This window comes from Lagenorhynchus albirostris, chromosome 17 (assembly GCF_949774975.1).
Source record: "Lagenorhynchus albirostris chromosome 17, mLagAlb1.1, whole genome shotgun sequence".
NCBI lineage: Eukaryota > Metazoa > Chordata > Mammalia > Artiodactyla > Delphinidae > Lagenorhynchus > Lagenorhynchus albirostris.
Window position 1 is genome coordinate 42,511,345 of NC_083111.1, and position 18,106 is coordinate 42,529,450.

At 46.5% G+C, this 18,106-nt stretch overlaps 1 protein-coding gene across 3 annotated transcripts in view; it reads left to right on the top strand.

The window, feature by feature from the left end:
- PTDSS1 (phosphatidylserine synthase 1) overlaps positions 1 to 18,106 on the top strand; it is a 64,868-nt gene that overhangs the window by 40,121 nt on the left and 6,641 nt on the right. For all 3 annotated transcript variants that reach the window (XM_060127793.1, XM_060127791.1, XM_060127792.1), the window contains 5 exons: positions 1,138 to 1,289; positions 3,517 to 3,658; positions 5,586 to 5,698; positions 8,400 to 8,465; positions 12,383 to 12,482. In XM_060127793.1, the coding sequence (XP_059983776.1) occupies positions 1,138 to 1,289; positions 3,517 to 3,658; positions 5,586 to 5,698; positions 8,400 to 8,465; positions 12,383 to 12,482 (573 nt within the window). The remainder of the gene's footprint in view (positions 1 to 1,137; positions 1,290 to 3,516; positions 3,659 to 5,585; positions 5,699 to 8,399; positions 8,466 to 12,382; positions 12,483 to 18,106) is intronic.

The following is an 18,106-nucleotide window of genomic DNA, read 5'->3' on the forward strand; positions in this document are numbered from 1 at the left end:
CTGGGGGCCGGCACACAGCCCCTCGCCGTCACATGCGGCAGCTGTTCAGTATCTCCTCGGAAGCAGGCACATCAGGAAGGCAAACTCCTCGTACAATATTTGTATTCTTTTACAATCTATGCGATGCTTTCATGACTAGTTTTAACTTGTAGCATTTATTATATTACCTCAGAGGTGTATAATCATGGGGTTGCCCCTTTCCAGAGAACTGTCAGGCGTTGTCTTTGTAATTTCAGACCTCCTTAAAGCGGGCCTTCCCACAGCACCCCATGCTGCTTGATACAGCCGACGGGTCCTTTGTTTTGGACAAAACTGTTTCCATAAAAGACTTCTGTTCCACCCTTGATCTCACTGCGCCCTTTTTCTGGAATGTCCTCACCTTCATCTCCATCTCTTGAAATCACTCATTCCTGTCCTTAATGACCCCACTCCACCCTGTCTTCCTTCCAGAAGTCTACCGCCATTGCCGTCTATCCAAATGAATCTCTCAGTGTCCCAATTTATGTCACCATTGTAACGCTTGCCACAGCATACCTGATTTTGTGTTCTGAATAAGCGTCTGGCCTCTGCCCTTAAGATCAAGAACCTTGATCCATTTTATCTCACCACCTTGTACATCGTAGGCACTTAATAAAAGGTTATCGCTGCAGATCAGTTAGTGTGGGATTTCCTATTAAGCTAATTTACCCCTTACTCACTGTTTTTCCCAGATATCTATAGACCGCTTCTAAAATACACAGCTTAAATTCTCAAGCTGCTAATTTTGAGGATTCTGCCAGTGCTCTGTAGACAGTTAGGAACACTTTGCTCTCTTCCCTCTTCTGGGTCCATGTCATGTTGTCATTAGCCAAGGTAATTTACTGGTAGTATTGTTCAAGATGGGTTATCATTTCTTTAAAGCCCTGTGTCCAAAAAAAGAGGAGCTGTTTGGATTAGCAGTATTTGCGAACCATCCACAAAATAAACAAGAATCTGATTACAGACCTTGTTTTTTTTTTTTTAATACATCAGGAAAACCTAAAACGTCAACAAGTTTTGCTAAGAGAATGTACTATTAAAAGGAAAGTTACCTTTCTGCGTGGTACCCCAGGTTTGTTTTTTCACGTTTGTTTTTTCATCATCGCTTGTGTTTCTCAGCTTTTCTTCATGCATCTTCTGCCCAATTTTGCCGAGTGCTGGTGGGACCAAGTCATCCTGGACATCCTGCTGTGCAACGGTGGTGGTATCTGGCTGGGCATGGTCGTCTGCAGGTTTTTAGAGATGAGGACTTACCACTGGGCAAGCTTCAAGTGAGTCATCTTCCTCCGGGCCCTGAGTCACGGTTTCTCACAATGTAGATATAACTGCCTCAGTAGCACGCAACATGAGTACGTTCTCTGATGATAAGGAATAAATTATGCATTAGTAACTGGAACTCAAAAATGATTATAAGCCCAGTTTCAGGCATTGATCCAGAAAAGGCTAAATCATTTTCGAGTTTTCGAATCCATCCCCTCCTTTTTATCCATATGCCTCAGCCTGAATTCAGACTCCCACGGCTGGATTGATTAGTCCCTTGTCCCCAGGTTAACCCCTCTAAGCCTTCTGCCGCCATTGCTTGAATGATCTTAGGAACATCACATCCGTCATGTCATTTCCCTGTGGTGGCTTCTCATGGGCCTTAGGACAAAGTCCATAGGCTTGGCAATTATAAGTCACTTATTCATTCTGTCTCAAATTTATTTTGTTATGTGGTGTAAGGGGGAGATTTCACAACGTTATTGTGTTTGATTAACCGGTTTTCCCTGTCCCTTTCATGAATAATCCTTTCTTTGGCCACTGACTTGAAAGGACACTTTTTAATATATTTCATACAGTAGATACTGTAACAAAATCTGTCGCAGTGCTGGGTGTTGCTCCAAGCAAGCTTCATACGCAGTATCTCATTTGAGCCTTACATCAATCCTAGGGATAGACGCTGCCATTCTCTTCACGTTAGGGTTGAAGGTACTGAGGCTTCAGTGTAGTAATTTGCCTGAGGATACCCAGCAAGCAAGCAGTAGAGTCTGAAATTACATCAGGCCGTCTGGGTCCTTAAACACTCCATAATGCTTCCCTATTTTCATACATTTATGCTTCAAATTCAACTTGAGAATCATCCTGTCAAGTTCCCAAGATGTAAGCGCAACTAATGAACAAAAAAGTCCTGTTGGTCTTAAGTTACATTAAACATATGAATGTATATAGATCAGGTTGGATTAACCTTTTCACTACATTAAGTATTCCAGTTCTCCATCACGCTGTATCTCTGTTTATTCCCATCTTCCTCTACCTCTTTCCGTGAAGTTTCACCATTTTTTTTTTTTTTTTTTTTTTTTGTGGTACGCGGGCCTCCCACTGCTGTGGCGTCTCCCGTTGCGGAGCACAGGCTCCGGACGCACAGGCTCAGCGGCCATGGCTCACGGGCCCAGCCGCTCCGCGGCATGTGGGATCCTCCCGGACCGGGGCACGAACCCGCGTCCCCTGCATCGGCAGGCAGACTCTCAACCACTGCGCTACCAGGGAAGCCCTCACCATTTTTTATATACAGGTTCTTCATCATTCTTGTTTATTTTTGGATAGTCTCTGTTTCTTTGTTGCCCTTTTGCCTCAAATCTTCTTGCTGGGAGATTTTCTCACTGCATGCTTGTTGATGGGTGGGTGAGTGAGTGAAGGAACAAACCTGGTTTCCTTCTACTCCCCCTTCCCAACCCCCTTCTCCCTCCCCAAGAACAAAAGGCCTGGCCTGTTTATCCTTATGCCGTCAGCACTTTAAAACGGTGTCTACGACCTAAAGGTCCTCGCTATACATCTCTGTTGAATTTAAAAAATCTTTACCATTTATTATATCGTATGACCTTGGATTTCGGCTCTCCTGGTCTAGCACAAGAGGACCAGAATCTACCCCCAACTCTGAGGTTTACAAAGAGAGCCGGAGTCAGCCATTCCCTTTCTCGGAGCCCCAATGTTGTCATTTGTGAAACGTGGGACTATTTGTTTCTATCACAGGAATATGAAGTTGAGTGATTTCTAGGATTGAAACCAAGAAAGGTTAAAAATCACTGTCACTCCAAACTGTTCACTTAATTGAGGAAGCTATAGAGTGAGGAAATGCTGTGGGTCCCCTCACACATGGAGCTTGTTCTCTGTTTTATCAGGGCGCCCTGGGGGCGGGGGCATGGGTGGGAGTGGTGTCCTTCCTGGCCTAGTTCCAGGTGGCTGTCTGTAATGTACCTCAGCTTCTTTTGTCACCAGTCCACAAACTGTGGCCTGTGCTGGCGTGGCCAGTCCACTGGTGCTCCCCACCTGGCGTGCTGCTCTCAGCGCATCACCTGTGAATAGAGGCCGCTGTTGGAGAGACGTTCAAATAGAAAGGAATCTTTCCGTTCTGAGCATTGGTTGTAAAATAGTCAATGCATTTTTCACAGTTTTTTGGTTTTTTGTTTCTTCCTCCTCCTATCTCTCTGGATTTTCACCGGAGCTGTTTTCTTCTCACAGGGACATCCACACCACCACCGGGAAAATCAAAAGAGCCGTGCTCCAGTTCACTCCTGCTAGCTGGACCTATGTTCGGTGGTTTGACCCCAAATCTTCATTTCAGAGAGTGGCTGGAATATACCTTTTCATGATCATCTGGCAGGTATCTCTTCAAATGCTCAAAAGTAGGGGAAAACAAAATAAAAACCATCCAGGAATTTAGGGTTCATGCTAGTTGACATTACTTATCAGCTCGTTGCTTTAGAAGATGTAATATTCTGCAGCTGACATATAGAATTAAAGTGATGCTGTCACGCCTAAGGTCTTGCTTCATCGTGAAGACATTTTAAAATATGGATCTTTGAATTACAAATTGGAAACAGATTAAAATTCCCTGTAAAGACCTTGTGCTCAGCATCTATCACCCAGTGAGTTAGGCGTTGGATGACCTGCTCGAATGATCGTTTTCAGGACCACAGCAACAAACGTAAGGCTTTTTCTTACAGTCCAAATTCAGTATTTGAGTTTTAAAATTGTGCGTCAGCTGTTAACCACTTTGGGTAATTTGTAGAACGCTAAATACAGAAGCCCTCTGCTACCTGTGGGGACTGGAGCCCTTTGGGGACCTGGGTCCTCCAGAGTGGTGTCGGCGGTGGAGAGAGGCTCTCACTCCAAGCGGACTGAAGCGATTCAGACAGCCAGGGGTCTTGGAAAGGGATTACCCAACAACTCTGTTTTCCAGAGGCAGCCTTTTTTTATTGTCCCTCCTGTCCCCAGGTTAATTGTTTCACAACTTTGGGAGACTAGCTGAGGGAAACCAGCTTTCACCGGAAGGGTCTTTCAGAATCATCAGACATGTTTTGAACACATATGCACAAAATACTCCCAACATAAGGAGAAAATGGGCACGTGTCACTTTAAAGATAGACTGTCCTTGTCCACAGAGGGAGGGAGAAGAATAATGCCCATGTCAAGAAATGGAGTTTATGGCTACAGAAGTGTTCGTGACTAGCTGTATAGTCGCCATGGTTTGGGGAAGTCAGTGTGTATGTAAATGGGGTGTGATTAAGTTTTACCTTATGGGGCAATGCCAGGGAAGGTAGAGGTTTTCTTTTATTACGAGGACCTCGGAGGACTTTGGATTTGCCCAGGAGAGAGAGCGGGATGTGCTCCTAGAGCGGCAGAATTCCACTGGGCCCACTTTCCCCCTGATGATGAGCACGGTGCAGTGATCAGCTTTCCTTATGTGGTGATGAGTGAACCGTTTTTATTTTATATCCTTAAACTCAGCACTGTGGGGAAAGGCGCACATTTTATGTCACTGCAATGAACCTGCTGGTCCACGTGATGTGCTCTTAAAGCAGTGACCTTTCCTAATCTCTGCCCCTTGCTTAATCTGGAGGGGAAATGCAGTGGCCTCTGGGCGTTGAGCACAGATTTCCCCGTGGGCATCTCTTTTGTGCTGCCAGGACTGGTCATGGGATGAGCGGTACTGGGCGCTACCCTCAGGGAGCAGTCCCACTGCCAGGTGAAGCCTGGACCAACCCCACACCCACTTTTAAGAGCTGCCTTCGGTTGAGGATCTGCTCGGTCCCTGGCACGAGCTGACCGAGTCCACAGTCGTCTCTCAGTCACGCACACGCGCCTCAAGCTTCTTTTGGTTATTGAAGAGCCTACTTTCCTGCTGTCAGACTTCTCAACCTGGCCTAATTTCTGCCGGGCTGCGGAGGTGTTCCATGTACAGATTCGTTGTCATCATTTCGCTCTTAAAGCATCTCTCTCCCGACTGTCCCAGCAGCTCACACACGTGAGCCAGGTGACAGTCACGTGAATCTGGAAACACAACAGATGGCTGATGCCCCCTGTGCCCCTCTCAACACCCAGCACCTCCCCTGGACCCCTGCTTGGTTGGTGCCTGTGTTGTACTGGTTGTTACCAGGCTTAAGCAGCAACCCTTAGAGACCCGGTATGTCTTCTGGAAATGCTTTGAACATGCCAGTTATTTTTAGCTGTAGAATGTCCATTGAAGGAATAGATGTTCATGACTTAGCACGCAGCACCAGGTTGACTCTCGCCTCCTTCTTTTGCAGCTGACCGAGTTGAATACCTTCTTCCTGAAACATATCTTTGTGTTCCAAGCCAGTCATCCGTTAAGTTGGTGTAGAATTCTCTTTATTGGTGGCATCACGGCTCCCACAGTGAGGTAATTCTGTGTTAGCATGACCGTCAATTGAGCATGATTACCTGCTTTGTATTCTCCTATGTAGCATAAAGGAAGTCACATAAGCTAGCAGATTTTCCGTGAAAATGTCATTCTGAAGAATTATACATCCAGGGGGAAAAAAAAGACTTATACATCCAGAATATGAAGAAAACGTTTTGCTTCTCAGACCTCAGTAACATGAAGACCAGCACTGCACCATTATTTTCAAACCCCTTTAACGATCTTCACTGCTGTCCTTTTCTCCCCCGTAGCCTCCTACTTAAAACAAAACGAGTAACAGAAATGCTAAGGTTTTCTTCCTGAGATTATTGAAAACTAACAAACCTTTTTATGGTGGATTGAAGTAATAAATTATGTTATTTTTAGAATGAGACTTTATTAGGTCTTTTAGAGCCAATTAAGTTAATTTCCTTTTAAAAATGTCCTTCCTGGGCTTCCCTGGTGGAGCAGTGGTTGAGAGTCCGCCTGCCGATGCAGGGGACAGGGGTTTGTGCCCCGGTCCGGGAGGATCCCACATGCCGCGGAGCGGCTGGGCCCGTGAGCCATGGCCGTCGAGACTGCGCATCCGGAGCCTGTGCTCCACAACGGGAGAGGCCACGGCAGTGAGAGGCCCGTGTACCGCAAAAAAAAAAAAAAGAAATGTCCTTCCTGTGGTCCTCCAGGACAACAGGGACAAGGATGGGTGTCCATGCCCTCCTTCCCCTGGATTCATGACTCATGTAGGGCCTTAGAGATGAGGCGGTGTTCAGAGACTGTCCCCGACGTGGACCGATTCCAGTGGACTTCAAAGCAAAACACTTTCATTTGTTTCATTGTTCCTATTTGGAAATGGCATTGGGGTGTTTTTTTTTTTTTAACAGGAAAACAGGAAAGTAACAGCTGGTAAACCGCAGCCTTTTGCCACTTTATAGACCAGTGGTGCGTCGAAGTAGTTATCTCATGCATGCAATTTTCCTTTGGTGGGTTGGAGCCTCCCTACTGTATTTAAAATTTGATTTAATTTGAGGCTGCCAGTTATTTTCAGGAAAGATTAGCAGCAGTTTCTTCATAAAATTACGAGCAATCAACAAAGTCAATAAGTGGGGAAAGAAATGTCTTATAAAACAGAACAGCAAATCACATGCGATTTATCATGAAAATTTCAATATTGTTAAACATTTCACAACAAAAACTAGAGATTTAGACCAGAGACTAAAAATCCAGTGTTCAGACTTTTCGAGAGCTCCTTAAAATTTTTGCCAAACCCTATGGGTTTCCACACAATTCTTTTTTGTTTACAACTTAGCCACTTTCTGTGTTGCTATACCACTTGAGGCTCTTCATATGTAAGGAGATGGTTTGACAAACTTCTTGGAAAGATGGAAGTACTCTGATGGGTTTTAGGTCCCAATTAGCAAATGCCAGGCCCTAAAAGGGAGAGAAAGCTCATAGGCTTCAGTATAAATCATATATACATACCAGATCTCCGTTTTCAGATCTCCTTTTTAGACTTTCACATGACTCTGCTTTGAGAAGATATTTGAGTGAACATTCTTTTAATCTAATAATACAATGTGCAGTGTAGGACATGGACACCATGAGTAAAGCAGCTGAACTAGCAAAAGCAAATTAGGTAATGAAAATGTGAAGTCAGAGGAAAACCTGAATTCTTTATAGTTACAATTCTTCACTTTGGGGTACAGAGGCGATAGTTTGTGGATGAGCTTTAGGCATCCGTGAACCCCCCAAAGTTTAATGCAAAATTCTGTGTGCATGTTTTATGTGCCTTTACCATAGCTTTCATCAAACCCTCAAAGGAGTCTGTGACCCACCTCCACCAGAAGATGATGAGTTAAGTTTCAGGGGCAGTAATGAGACTCTAAGCCTCCACTGTCCCACAGACAGCCTCTCCCACGTGTGGCTACTGGGCACTGGGAGTGTGGCCAGTCACCCTGAAATGTGCTGTACGTGTAGAGTACACACTGGACCTTGAAGGTTTAGTGCAAACACCATATAAAATGCTTCTTTATAATGTTTTCAAGACATTGGATTATATATAAATTAATTATTAAAATGAATTTCATCTGTTCTTTTTTACTTTTCTAACACGGTTATTAGAAAACTTTAAATTGCATTTGAGGCTCATACTGTATTTCTATTGCATGGTTGCTGCACTGAGCCTCTCACCTCCATGTCATCACCTCTTTTCTGATCATGTCAGTAACATTCAGTTATTGGCCTCGGTGACAGTGAGGTGCAGCTACAGTCCCATTCCAGTTTCTGAGAGCCACAAATGTATATATTTATTGCCTGGTTACGATCAGCAAGGAAAGAGCCAGAGGAGACAGTGACCATGCAGGAGACCTTCTGGAATCACCTCCGTGGAGGGAGACTGAGGCACCCACCTGGGGTGGCTTTGGCTCAGGGCTGTGGGAGTCTGTGTCTGAATCAAGACTGCCTTTGCCAATAATCTGGCTCCAATAACCATCCCCCTCCAACCCAATCCAAATTCTTAGCCTCTTACAGGAAGGTTTCAACAGGCACTGGCTTCCTATTCCCTTAAATAGAACTAGACCAGGCAGCCCAAGTATGTGGAACAAGGCAGACATTTTTTATACTCACGCTGTCAAAGTGATTTAATTCTGTATTGACTTGCTGGTCTTCCAGAAGCTCTCAGTGAATTCCACCTTTGTTCTTTCAGACAGTACTATGCTTACCTCACCGACACACAGTGCAAGCGTGTGGGAACACAGTGCTGGGTGTTTGGGTGAGTAATCTTTTATCGTGGACATATAAAACCACTTCAGCCTCTGAATTTCTTGGGTTATTTCTTAACCCTACATTAAGTGCCTTTCAGTGCAGTTTTGTTTTTGTGTGTCTTTCATTTTTCACATTCCTTTTCTGATTTAAATTTAGAGGAGTTAATTGGCAAGTTACACAAAGAGGGTGTAGAAACTGTTTTTTTAAAAAAAATTAGGAAATCAAAAGATAATTCCCATGTAGAACTTGAAGACCTTGTTTCTTGAAATAAATCAGAAAATGAGTTATATGAATTCCCTGTGAAATTGATGGTGAGTTTGGGACAACATATCGTGATGGGCTTAACCACATTTTACGTTACTTTCACACCAGAAAGACCCCACAAAGCGACTGCTTGCTGTCTACCAGGGTCTAATTTTATTGTCCCAAAGAAAACTAACACATGGTGACAATTTATTGTCTCATTACAGATACAAATGCTGTATCTGAATTTACAATTATTTAAATGATTTGTAAGAAAGCAGAGGTTACCCAGTTTAACCCCCAATATTAAATGGGAGATACTCTTCAGTGTCTCAAATAAGTGCTTCTTCTGCTTCAATACCATCAACATCTCACCATGCCATTTAGCAACTGAAGTTCCAGAGACATCCAGCACACCTGTAGGTGAAGTTCAGTCCCTCAGGGAGCTTACAGTCAGGACCTAACCTAGGTTCTAAATGGAGTGTGACAGCATAAAGAAAATCTGATGAAAACCCTAACAGATTTTTAAACAGAGTTACTTTTTTTCCCTGTATTACATGCGTATTGAAACATCATCCAAAGACATCAACTATTTAGAGATACTTGCTGCTTACGTTGCATTGTCATTCGTTCCAAGTGTGTGTGTGTGTGTGTGTGTGTGTGTGTGTGTGTGTGTGTGTGTGTGTGTGTGTGTCTGGAGCTCTCACTCCAGATTCTGGGGAGTCAGTGAAGTTTGATCTAGGCAAGTTTCCCACCGCCTTCTTTCCAAAAGACAAAGGGCCGTTGTCACTGTTTCTCATAAATTCTGTGATGTAAGCTGATTTTCCTACCCAAAGTAGCTTAAAGGGTGATAGGATGGACTCAATTTCCATCCTATGGATAGGATGAATTTCCACTGATTACTGATCTGGCGGGAGAGAGAATTCACACATCTACCAGATTTCTAATATACTTCTGTCACAGGAAGGAGGAAGGTGGGCTGCCTTCCTACTGTCTTGTCCGAGGACTGGGGATCTTCCCTGCACTTCCTTCTTTCACCACATGCCTCTTCTTTCCACCGGCATTTTTCTCTTCAGGTTTACAAGTCCTTGCCAGCGTCTTACTCTACGGAGAATGGGTATATTTTCCACAGAACTCTCTACTTACCTGTTGAGGAAAAGGAGACGGCGGATCAGAGAGAGAGGCAGTGTTACAACAAAGTTTTTTTTCTGATCAGGCGGTCTGAAACTGTAATCACCATGGAGGGAGAAATGGCCGAGAGGAGCAAGGGCAGAGAATGGTGGCAAACGCCACTCCAGAAAACTGCGCCTTGCTGAAAAGTGGTAAAAGAAAGTAAAATGCAAATGATCTGAGATGCAGAGGTCAGTTGGCTAATTTAGGATGCTTTATTATAGAGACTCGAGTCCTCCCAGAATGGTGACATCAAGGTTAGTGAACCTTGAGAACTAGTGGGCCATGCTGAAAACGAGCAAGTCCCTCTTCATAAATCAAGCAGGGCAGACCTGCCTGGCGCGTGAACTGGGACAGGAGCTGCCTCTGGGCGGTCAGCACGGTCAGCCCGTGACGGTGAAACAGGAGGCGCGGCCTCCAGTCTCTTCTCTTCTTCGTTACGAAGTCAACTGAGTGGGTCCTGAACAGCATTTTCTGAAAATCAAATAGAGTCGGAAGATGTCAGAGCAAGGGGCCGGTAGTTTTGTGTGACTTTTGTTTCAGTCGTGTGTGTGTGTGTGTGTGTGTGTGTGTGTGTGCGCGCGCGTGTGTGTGTCTGTGTTCTGGGCCACAGTGAAAAATAGGCTTCCTGCCGTGGGTCTCAGATCACAGAAGTTGGAGAAACAGGTCTAGTCTGCTGGTCACCAAGCTCTTGAAAGCTGCCTCAGTCGGCTTGAATACCCAGACACCTCTCACAGTAAGCTCTGGGTGTTCTGTCTGGTTAAGGGCAGGTAGGCACACTTCTTTCCAGGGCTGAACATTTTCTGATGCAGTCCTTCTGCATCCCAGCAAGACGTCCCAGCAAGAGGTTGCACACGCTCTGTGTGTCCGCCGGCAGGCGCCCTTGCCCTCGCTGCTTCCCTGACAGCCTCGACTTCAGTGTGACAGGCGACCTCAGCCCTGCTCTCCAACGTGCCAGCCTTTGTTGTGGCGGGGAGCTGGGGAGGAAGAGGGGGTGCTCTGTAAAGATTCAGGCGACCACTCCTAACCTTGTTTCGTTGGGGCTGTGGGCCAAGACAGCTCCAGATTCTTCAGAGGCGTGTCCAGGAGACTTTCTGCTTTGCACAGGTGGCTCTGACTCTGGGCATTCCGTTGTTTAGAGCCGTCCATCCATTTGACCATTTCAGTGACCTCTGTCTGCCAGTAGGGAGGGGACCGGGGGCCTTCTGGGCCTCTTCCTGCCTTTTTAGAGATTATCTGTGCAACAAGACCAGTCCCTCCAGATTCCGTCCTGATCGAGGCACACCTAAGGTGGCCTTATCTGAAATCGCTGTTCCTGGGCAGTCTTTGGGATCACGTGACCGGCTATGTTACCCTCACCTCATCCGTTCTTACCTTCAAGCTCTGAACCTTAATAAAGGTCTGATTTTAATATTCATAGATGAAGTTGTATTATACAAGGTTGGCTTTTTTCTCTAATGTTTTAATTAAAGAGGAAAACATGGAAGTTATTTTTTCCATCGTTTTTGGATTTAGCAAAATTGCTTACAGATGCAGAGGATAAAGGGTTTTTATCATCAGCAGAACTGGAGCATATTAAATCTGGAAGTTCTAAGATGGCTGGGAGGGAATGTGAATGCTGCCTTCAAGTTACTGAAAGACTCTCCTGGAAGGCTCACACTCCCCTATACGACTGCAGAGGGCAGAATTAGGACCAGGGGTGGAAGGAGGCAGGTACCAGCCTGAGACAAGGAACGACTTCCCAACAGCTAAAGAAACTGAGCAGCAGAGGCAGCTGCCCACAGAGGTAGTAGGTTCCCTGGCCCTGCAAGGGCTCCAGCCAAGGGGGTGACTGTCCACCCATTGTGATAAGCTCCGACTTAGATGATACCAGGCAGCCTCCAGCTATGAAGACGTACGAGTTGAGATTGTAGTCTGTGAGGAAGGAAGATGTAAAGAATATTTGATTATTTCTGGGGAGGGATAGAGGGGTGAAGAGGCAGAGCACAGAGGGTTTTCAGGGCAGTGAAACCATTCGGTATGACCCTCTAATGGTGGACACATGTCATTATACATCTGTCCAAACCCATAGAATGTACATCACCAAGCGTGAACTCTGACATAACCTATGAACTTTGGGTGATGTGTCAATGCAGGTTCATCACTTGTGACACATGTTGACAGTGGGGGCAGCTGTGCATGTGTCGGGGCAGAGGGTATAGGGACTCTGTACCTTCCTCTCAAGTTTGCTATTGGACCTAAAACTGCTCTTAAAAAAAACAGTCTGCAGAAAAGAAGAGAAGAGTAACAGTACAATAAACTTTTAATTAAATCTAAATATGTATGTATATATAATAATATATATTATTCCTGAAGAAAGCACAGTGTCATTTTGTAGGGGACCTGCTTCCAGTGTTTGGGGCAGGAATCTTATGACCACTTGAACTTTTTGATGGAATTATGCATATTTCTGGTAATGCATAATGCTCTGATAAGGTGAATTCGTATTTAACCTCTTGTTCTGTCTAACAGGGTCATTGGTTTCCTGGAAGCTATTGTCTGCATAAAATTTGGACAAGATCTCTTCTCTAAGACCCAAATCCTCTATGTTGTGCTTTGGCTTCTTTGTGTGGTAAGTCATTACTTTTTTACCCAAAAGTGTTAGTTAAAGTCCTCATGGTGTCTTCAAAAACAAAACAAAACAAAACACTCTTGTGTAGCAAGGTTCCTTAGAAATTTATAGACGGGACATTCTACTGTAGTAACGCAAGATTGGCCACTAGTCTGAAGTTCAAGAACAAATACATAGGACCACATGGCACCTAAAATTGGTCACCTTTGCAGGTTCTGGTCAAATGCCCTCAGCAGGTGCATCATACTCTCATTTATTTCGCTTATGAGAATTCATCTACACTTGCTGAAAATGTCAGGCCTGCCATGAGGTGACAAGGATAGTTACAGTGCCCCGTAACATATGTATTAATGTCCAAGGGTTTATGTACAAAATGACAGACTGTTGTTTATAGGCCAGGTGAGGTGTTTTTGGAGGTAATCAGACCATACAGTTTCTTCCCCGCCGGCCGACTTTATAAGCCTGTGAAGGATGTGTTTTCCTCTCGGAAGGGAAGAGCCCTGGGGGCCCCCAGCTCCGTTGTCCTGGGACATTTCCCTCCTCTTTCAAATGAAGCAAGATCTTGCCTAGCTTAAAATTCTGTCATTGCGCTTCTTAATTTGTTTTGTTACTTTGGGGAAAAGTCTTATTTTACATTTAAGATTCTTCCCTTTTACTTACTTGGTCCAGAAAGTTAACTCGGGCTTTTTTTTTTAATGATCATAGAAAATTTCAAACATACGTGGAAGTAGATAGGGGGTCGCTCACCCCTCATGCACCCATCATCCAGTTTCAACAATTGTCAACCCATGGGCAGTCTTATGTCCTTATATTCCATACTCACTATCCCCAACCCTGGGTTACTTTGAAGCAGACCCACTTTACTATTTCAGGACGTATCTCTAAAGCAGATAAGAATGCTTTTTGGTTGGTGCAACCACCATACCATTATCACACCTGGAAAAGAATTAATTCCTTCATACTGTCAAATAGCTAATCAACGTTCACATTTCTGATGTTTCCTTACATTTTGTATTTTTTAGCAGTTGATTTGAATCAACATCCACTGATTGCAGTCGGTTGGCATGCCTTTTAATAAAAGGTCTCTTTTAATCTACAGTTTTCTCTCTGTCTCTAGCTCTCTCCTTTACATTGAAGAAACAAGCTCTTTTGTCTTCTAGATTTTCCCTCAGTCTGGTTTTACTGACTCCATCCTTACTGTAACTGAACAGATTTCTTTGTCCTCTGTACTTTCTGTAAATCGGTAGCTGGATGCAGAGGCTTAATCAGATTCAGGTCTAATTGGTGGGGTCGGGGAGCAAAACTAAACTCTGTATTTCTTTTTGTGTGTGTGTGGTACGCGGGCCTCTCACTGTTGTGGCCTCTCCCGTTGCGGATCACAGGCTCCGGACGTGCAGGCTCAGCGGCCATGGCTCACGGGCCCAGCCGCTCCGCAGCATGTGGGATCTTCCCGGACCGGGGCACGAACCCGTGTCCCCTGCATCGGCAGGTGGACTCCCAACCACTGCACCACCAGGGAAGCCCCTAAACTCTGTATTTTTCAAGTGTTTCTTATTGCCTTTTGTGGTGTCTATTTTTAGGGTTACTTGCTAGAAATCCTAACTGTGTCAGGGCACCTTGAGCCTGTTCTATCCTGTTTTATCTTGAACAATGAAAGGGAATAATGATCTCCTTTGTACTCAGGCTCCGGAATTAACGCTCAGAAGTATTTTTTCTGTTGCAGTGTGACTAGATATAAGGATTGGTTGGGGCAGTGCGTCAGATGGGCCAGGAGATCTCACCATGCGCTCCTCACATTTCTGTCTGGCGTGGGCACCCCAGCTCTGTGAATTGTAGCGTGACCCATGGCGGTGGGCAGGTGTGGGTGCAGCCCTCACCTGGCACCACTGGGACCACAGGGAGGTTGAGGCAGGCGGGACTCCTGGGACGTGGGCCAAAGGCCCTCCTCACAACAGCCCACTGTGGGCCTCCCCCTGGGGCATCAGCAGCCAGAAAGGTCTCCCCGAGGGCGTGTCCAAGGAGCGATCTCTGGTCACCCAGCCGGTGGGGCTCCTCCAGTCTCTCTCTAAGTTTTAGAGACTTTCACTCTGTTTCACTGATTAGACGCTTAGCATATACCTCCTTACGTTGGTGCGTTTTGATCTGCCTTGGTGTCTGTGTGACAGTAACTTATTTTGAGGACATGACCCGTTTCTCAGTCTCTGTATCACTAGCATAGTCCCTTATAAGCCTGTCATGTTGCCACGTTCTTGTTAGAGCTGCCCTGGTGCCGGAGCCACGCGGGTAGGTGATGGTGAAGATTTATTCATGCTGACTAGGCGCCAGACACTGTTTGAAGCACTTTTCATGAATTGCATATTTGATCTTTACACTTTGAGGGGAGGTACTTTATTATCCCTCTTTTATAGATAAAGGCGCAGAGAGGTTCACCCACTTACCTAAGGTCACACAGGTAGCATGTGGCAGAGCCAGGACTCAAACCCAGATAGTCTGGCTGGAGACTTCCTGCTCCCCCTCCACAGGTGTCCCCCTTCGGAGGATCTCCAAGTCCACGTGGGAATTACACAAGCAAACTACTTATATTGCAAACATCATAAAAGATGTTTGGGTTGTAGTGAGGTAGATGGACCTAGAATCTGTCATATAGAGTGAGGTAAGTCAGAAAGAGAAAAACAAACACCATATGCTAACACGTATGTGTGGAATTTAAAAAAGCGGTACTGATGAACCTAGTGACAGGGAATAAAGAGGCAGACGTAGAGAACAGACTTGAGGACACAGGGAGGGGAAAGGGTACGCTGGGATGAAGTGAGAGAGTGGCATGGACATATATACACTACCAAATGTGAAATGGATAGCTAGTGGGAAGCAGAAGCATAGCACAGGGAGACCAGCTCGGTGCTTTGTGACCACCTAGAGGGGTGGGATAGGGAGGGTGGGAGGGAGACACAAGAGGGACGAGATATGTGGGTATATGTATATGTATAGCTGATACACTTTGTTATATTCACTTTTTTATAAAGCAGAAACTAGCACACCATTGTAAAGCAATTATACACCAATAAAGGTGTGCAAAAAACAAAAAGAAAGATGTGTGTGCACGGAGCTAGAGGAGCCCTAGAGAGAGCAGCAGACAAGCTGGGGTGAAGCTCCTGGAGGTGATGTGTGCTCAGGGTCACAAAGGATCACCGTGAACGGCTCCCCCATCCCTCAGGTGCCCCAGCCTAAGACCCAGGCGGCTGCTTCCTCTCCTCTGTCAGCCCCCATGTCAGCCCTCCGGCTCTATTCATTCACCCGGGTGGCCCAGCTCCAGCCCCTCCTCTCTGTTCCCACTGCCTCTGCCCTCTAGACACCCATTTTCTCCATCCTGCCCTTCACCTCCATTCCCTACACTGCTGCCGGAGTGATCTTCCATAATTCCGATCGGAACCCCTTTGCCCTGCGTAGAATCATTTTCCCTATCGTTGGGGCCTAGAGGGCCTAACAGTACAGCATCTCCCCCCACCAGGTTCAGAGCAATTAGAGATAGTCAGGATGGACGAAGGCTATGGAGGCAGAACGGCAGCTTTACTACTGAGAGTCCACATTTTTCGGTATCAGCTTCAGGTGCGTGCCAACAAAGGGCTTCGGATTAGTGAACCCCAGAAGCAGACACGCTTCCTCTGCAGCCCCAGGAAGCAGGCCGCCCACATTGCGCTGGTGGCCTCGCACCCAGAGGGAAAGAAGGGAGACGCCCAGCTTCCTTGTCTGTTATTCCCTAGTCCGTTAAGATACTCGCGCCTCCCTGGGGAAGGGGCGAGGGGTGAGGGAAAGCAGGGGTGTTATACCAGGGAAGCCCCCTCCGTGTAGACAGAAACAGCAAGAAGGAACAGCATCCCCACCACAGACCTACCAGCTGAGACAGGAAGTCCTGCTTGTGTGTTTAGGGCCGTCATTCTGGATCGTTCACCACACCCACCGCCTGTACCCCGTGCTCGGGCTCCGCCAAACTATTCCTAGATACCTCAACCCACCATCCTTCCAGAGTCGTCTTGCCTTCACCCAGGAGGCTTCCTCTGCCCGGTCTGAGTGCTTTTCCCTGCGTTCTCTACCTGGTGAACCTTAACGCCAAGACCAAACTTAAATCCGTGTCCTGCATGCAATACGCTCTCACCTGCGAGGCAGACTAGACGACCCCTCCTCGGGGGACCAGCCGCATTTGGTACATGTTTCTTTTAGTTCTAGCCCCAGTGTGATGTAACTTGGGGTATTTATATCGGTCTCCTCCACATGACACTTCCTGCTCACAGAGAATAAGTTTCCATTGTCCTTTTGTCCCCACGGACGCTAGCACAGGAAACACTCGGCACACGCAGGGAGGAGAAAGGACTGAGGTCAAGGGACAAAGACCGAGACACACAGAGGCAGGTTGAGAGACAAGCACGTCCAAAGACTCGAAGCCATGCCCGTGCCGGCGTCACAAGAGGACGGCAACCTGTTTGGGGAGCAAGAAGGAGAGCGAGTTGGAGGCGGAGGGGGTCGTCTGCGTAGGATGGGCTCTGTGTGTCTTGGTCGGAGATTCGAAGGTTTTTCAGAGGAAAGACTGTCTCACGGGGCAGCTGGAGGGTGGGAGAGTATGGGGGGGCGGATTGGAGAAGGGCTGAGCCTGAGGGTGTTGGAGGGGCCTCAGTGAGAACCTATCCAAGGCAGCGGCATTGAAGATGCAGAGAAAGGGCTGGATCTGAGAGCTACAGAGCCCAACTCGATAGACGATGTCCCCTTCTGAGAGCTGGGGAGGGCAACTCCAGGCTTTCCTGTTTGTGCCACTGGTGGCTTTTGGTGCTAGTAACAGGTTGGAGGATATCAGAGAAGCCCCTCGAAAGGAGATGAGTTAGGTGTGAGGAACTTTTAGATTTCACAGGTGAAGGTGTCTTGTGTCATTGGAAATTCTGGTCTGTCCAGTAGCACTGGAAAGGCTCGGTCGGCGCTGGAGGTGAAAGAGGTGGGAGGCACCTGTGTGTAGGGTACGGTTGGAGCCGTTGGGTCGGTAAGAGTCGGGGAACATAGTGTGGGAAGGAGAAGCTGGCTGAGAATGGCGTCTGGGGAGCAGCCACATTTTAGAGGCCAGGCCAAGGGCAAGAAGCGGCCACAGGAAAGAGGACTTTGAAGATAAGCAGAATCCCCCAGTTGGTGTTAGCAGTGATGAACGCCATGGAGGGGGACCTGGCCTGAAAAGAGGCCTTTGGCTGGGATGATTAGGGGTCCCCACTGCCTTGCACATTTACCAGTTAGAGAAAAAGAGTGGAAATAAGGAGTAAGGTCCTGGCACATTTTTATAATCATGGCCTTTATTAGAGATCAAGATTGGTCTCAATCTTAGGAGTGAGGCAAACATTATTGAGTAAGAGAGCGTTGAGTTACGCCAGGCCTCCACACTAAGAGAAACAAAGCCCCCAATTAGTCGCCTTGCCTGGTAGGAGAACGTACACAGAATCTGAGATCAGTGTGGAAGTAAAGCTCCCAGATGCTGGTTAATAAGCTGCCCCCGCACCAGTTGTCTGATCAGTCGGGGTGAATTTGAGCACACCTTACCATAGCGTGGAAGCCACACCCGGGGGGGGGGGGTGTGTGTGTGCTGCCTTGGC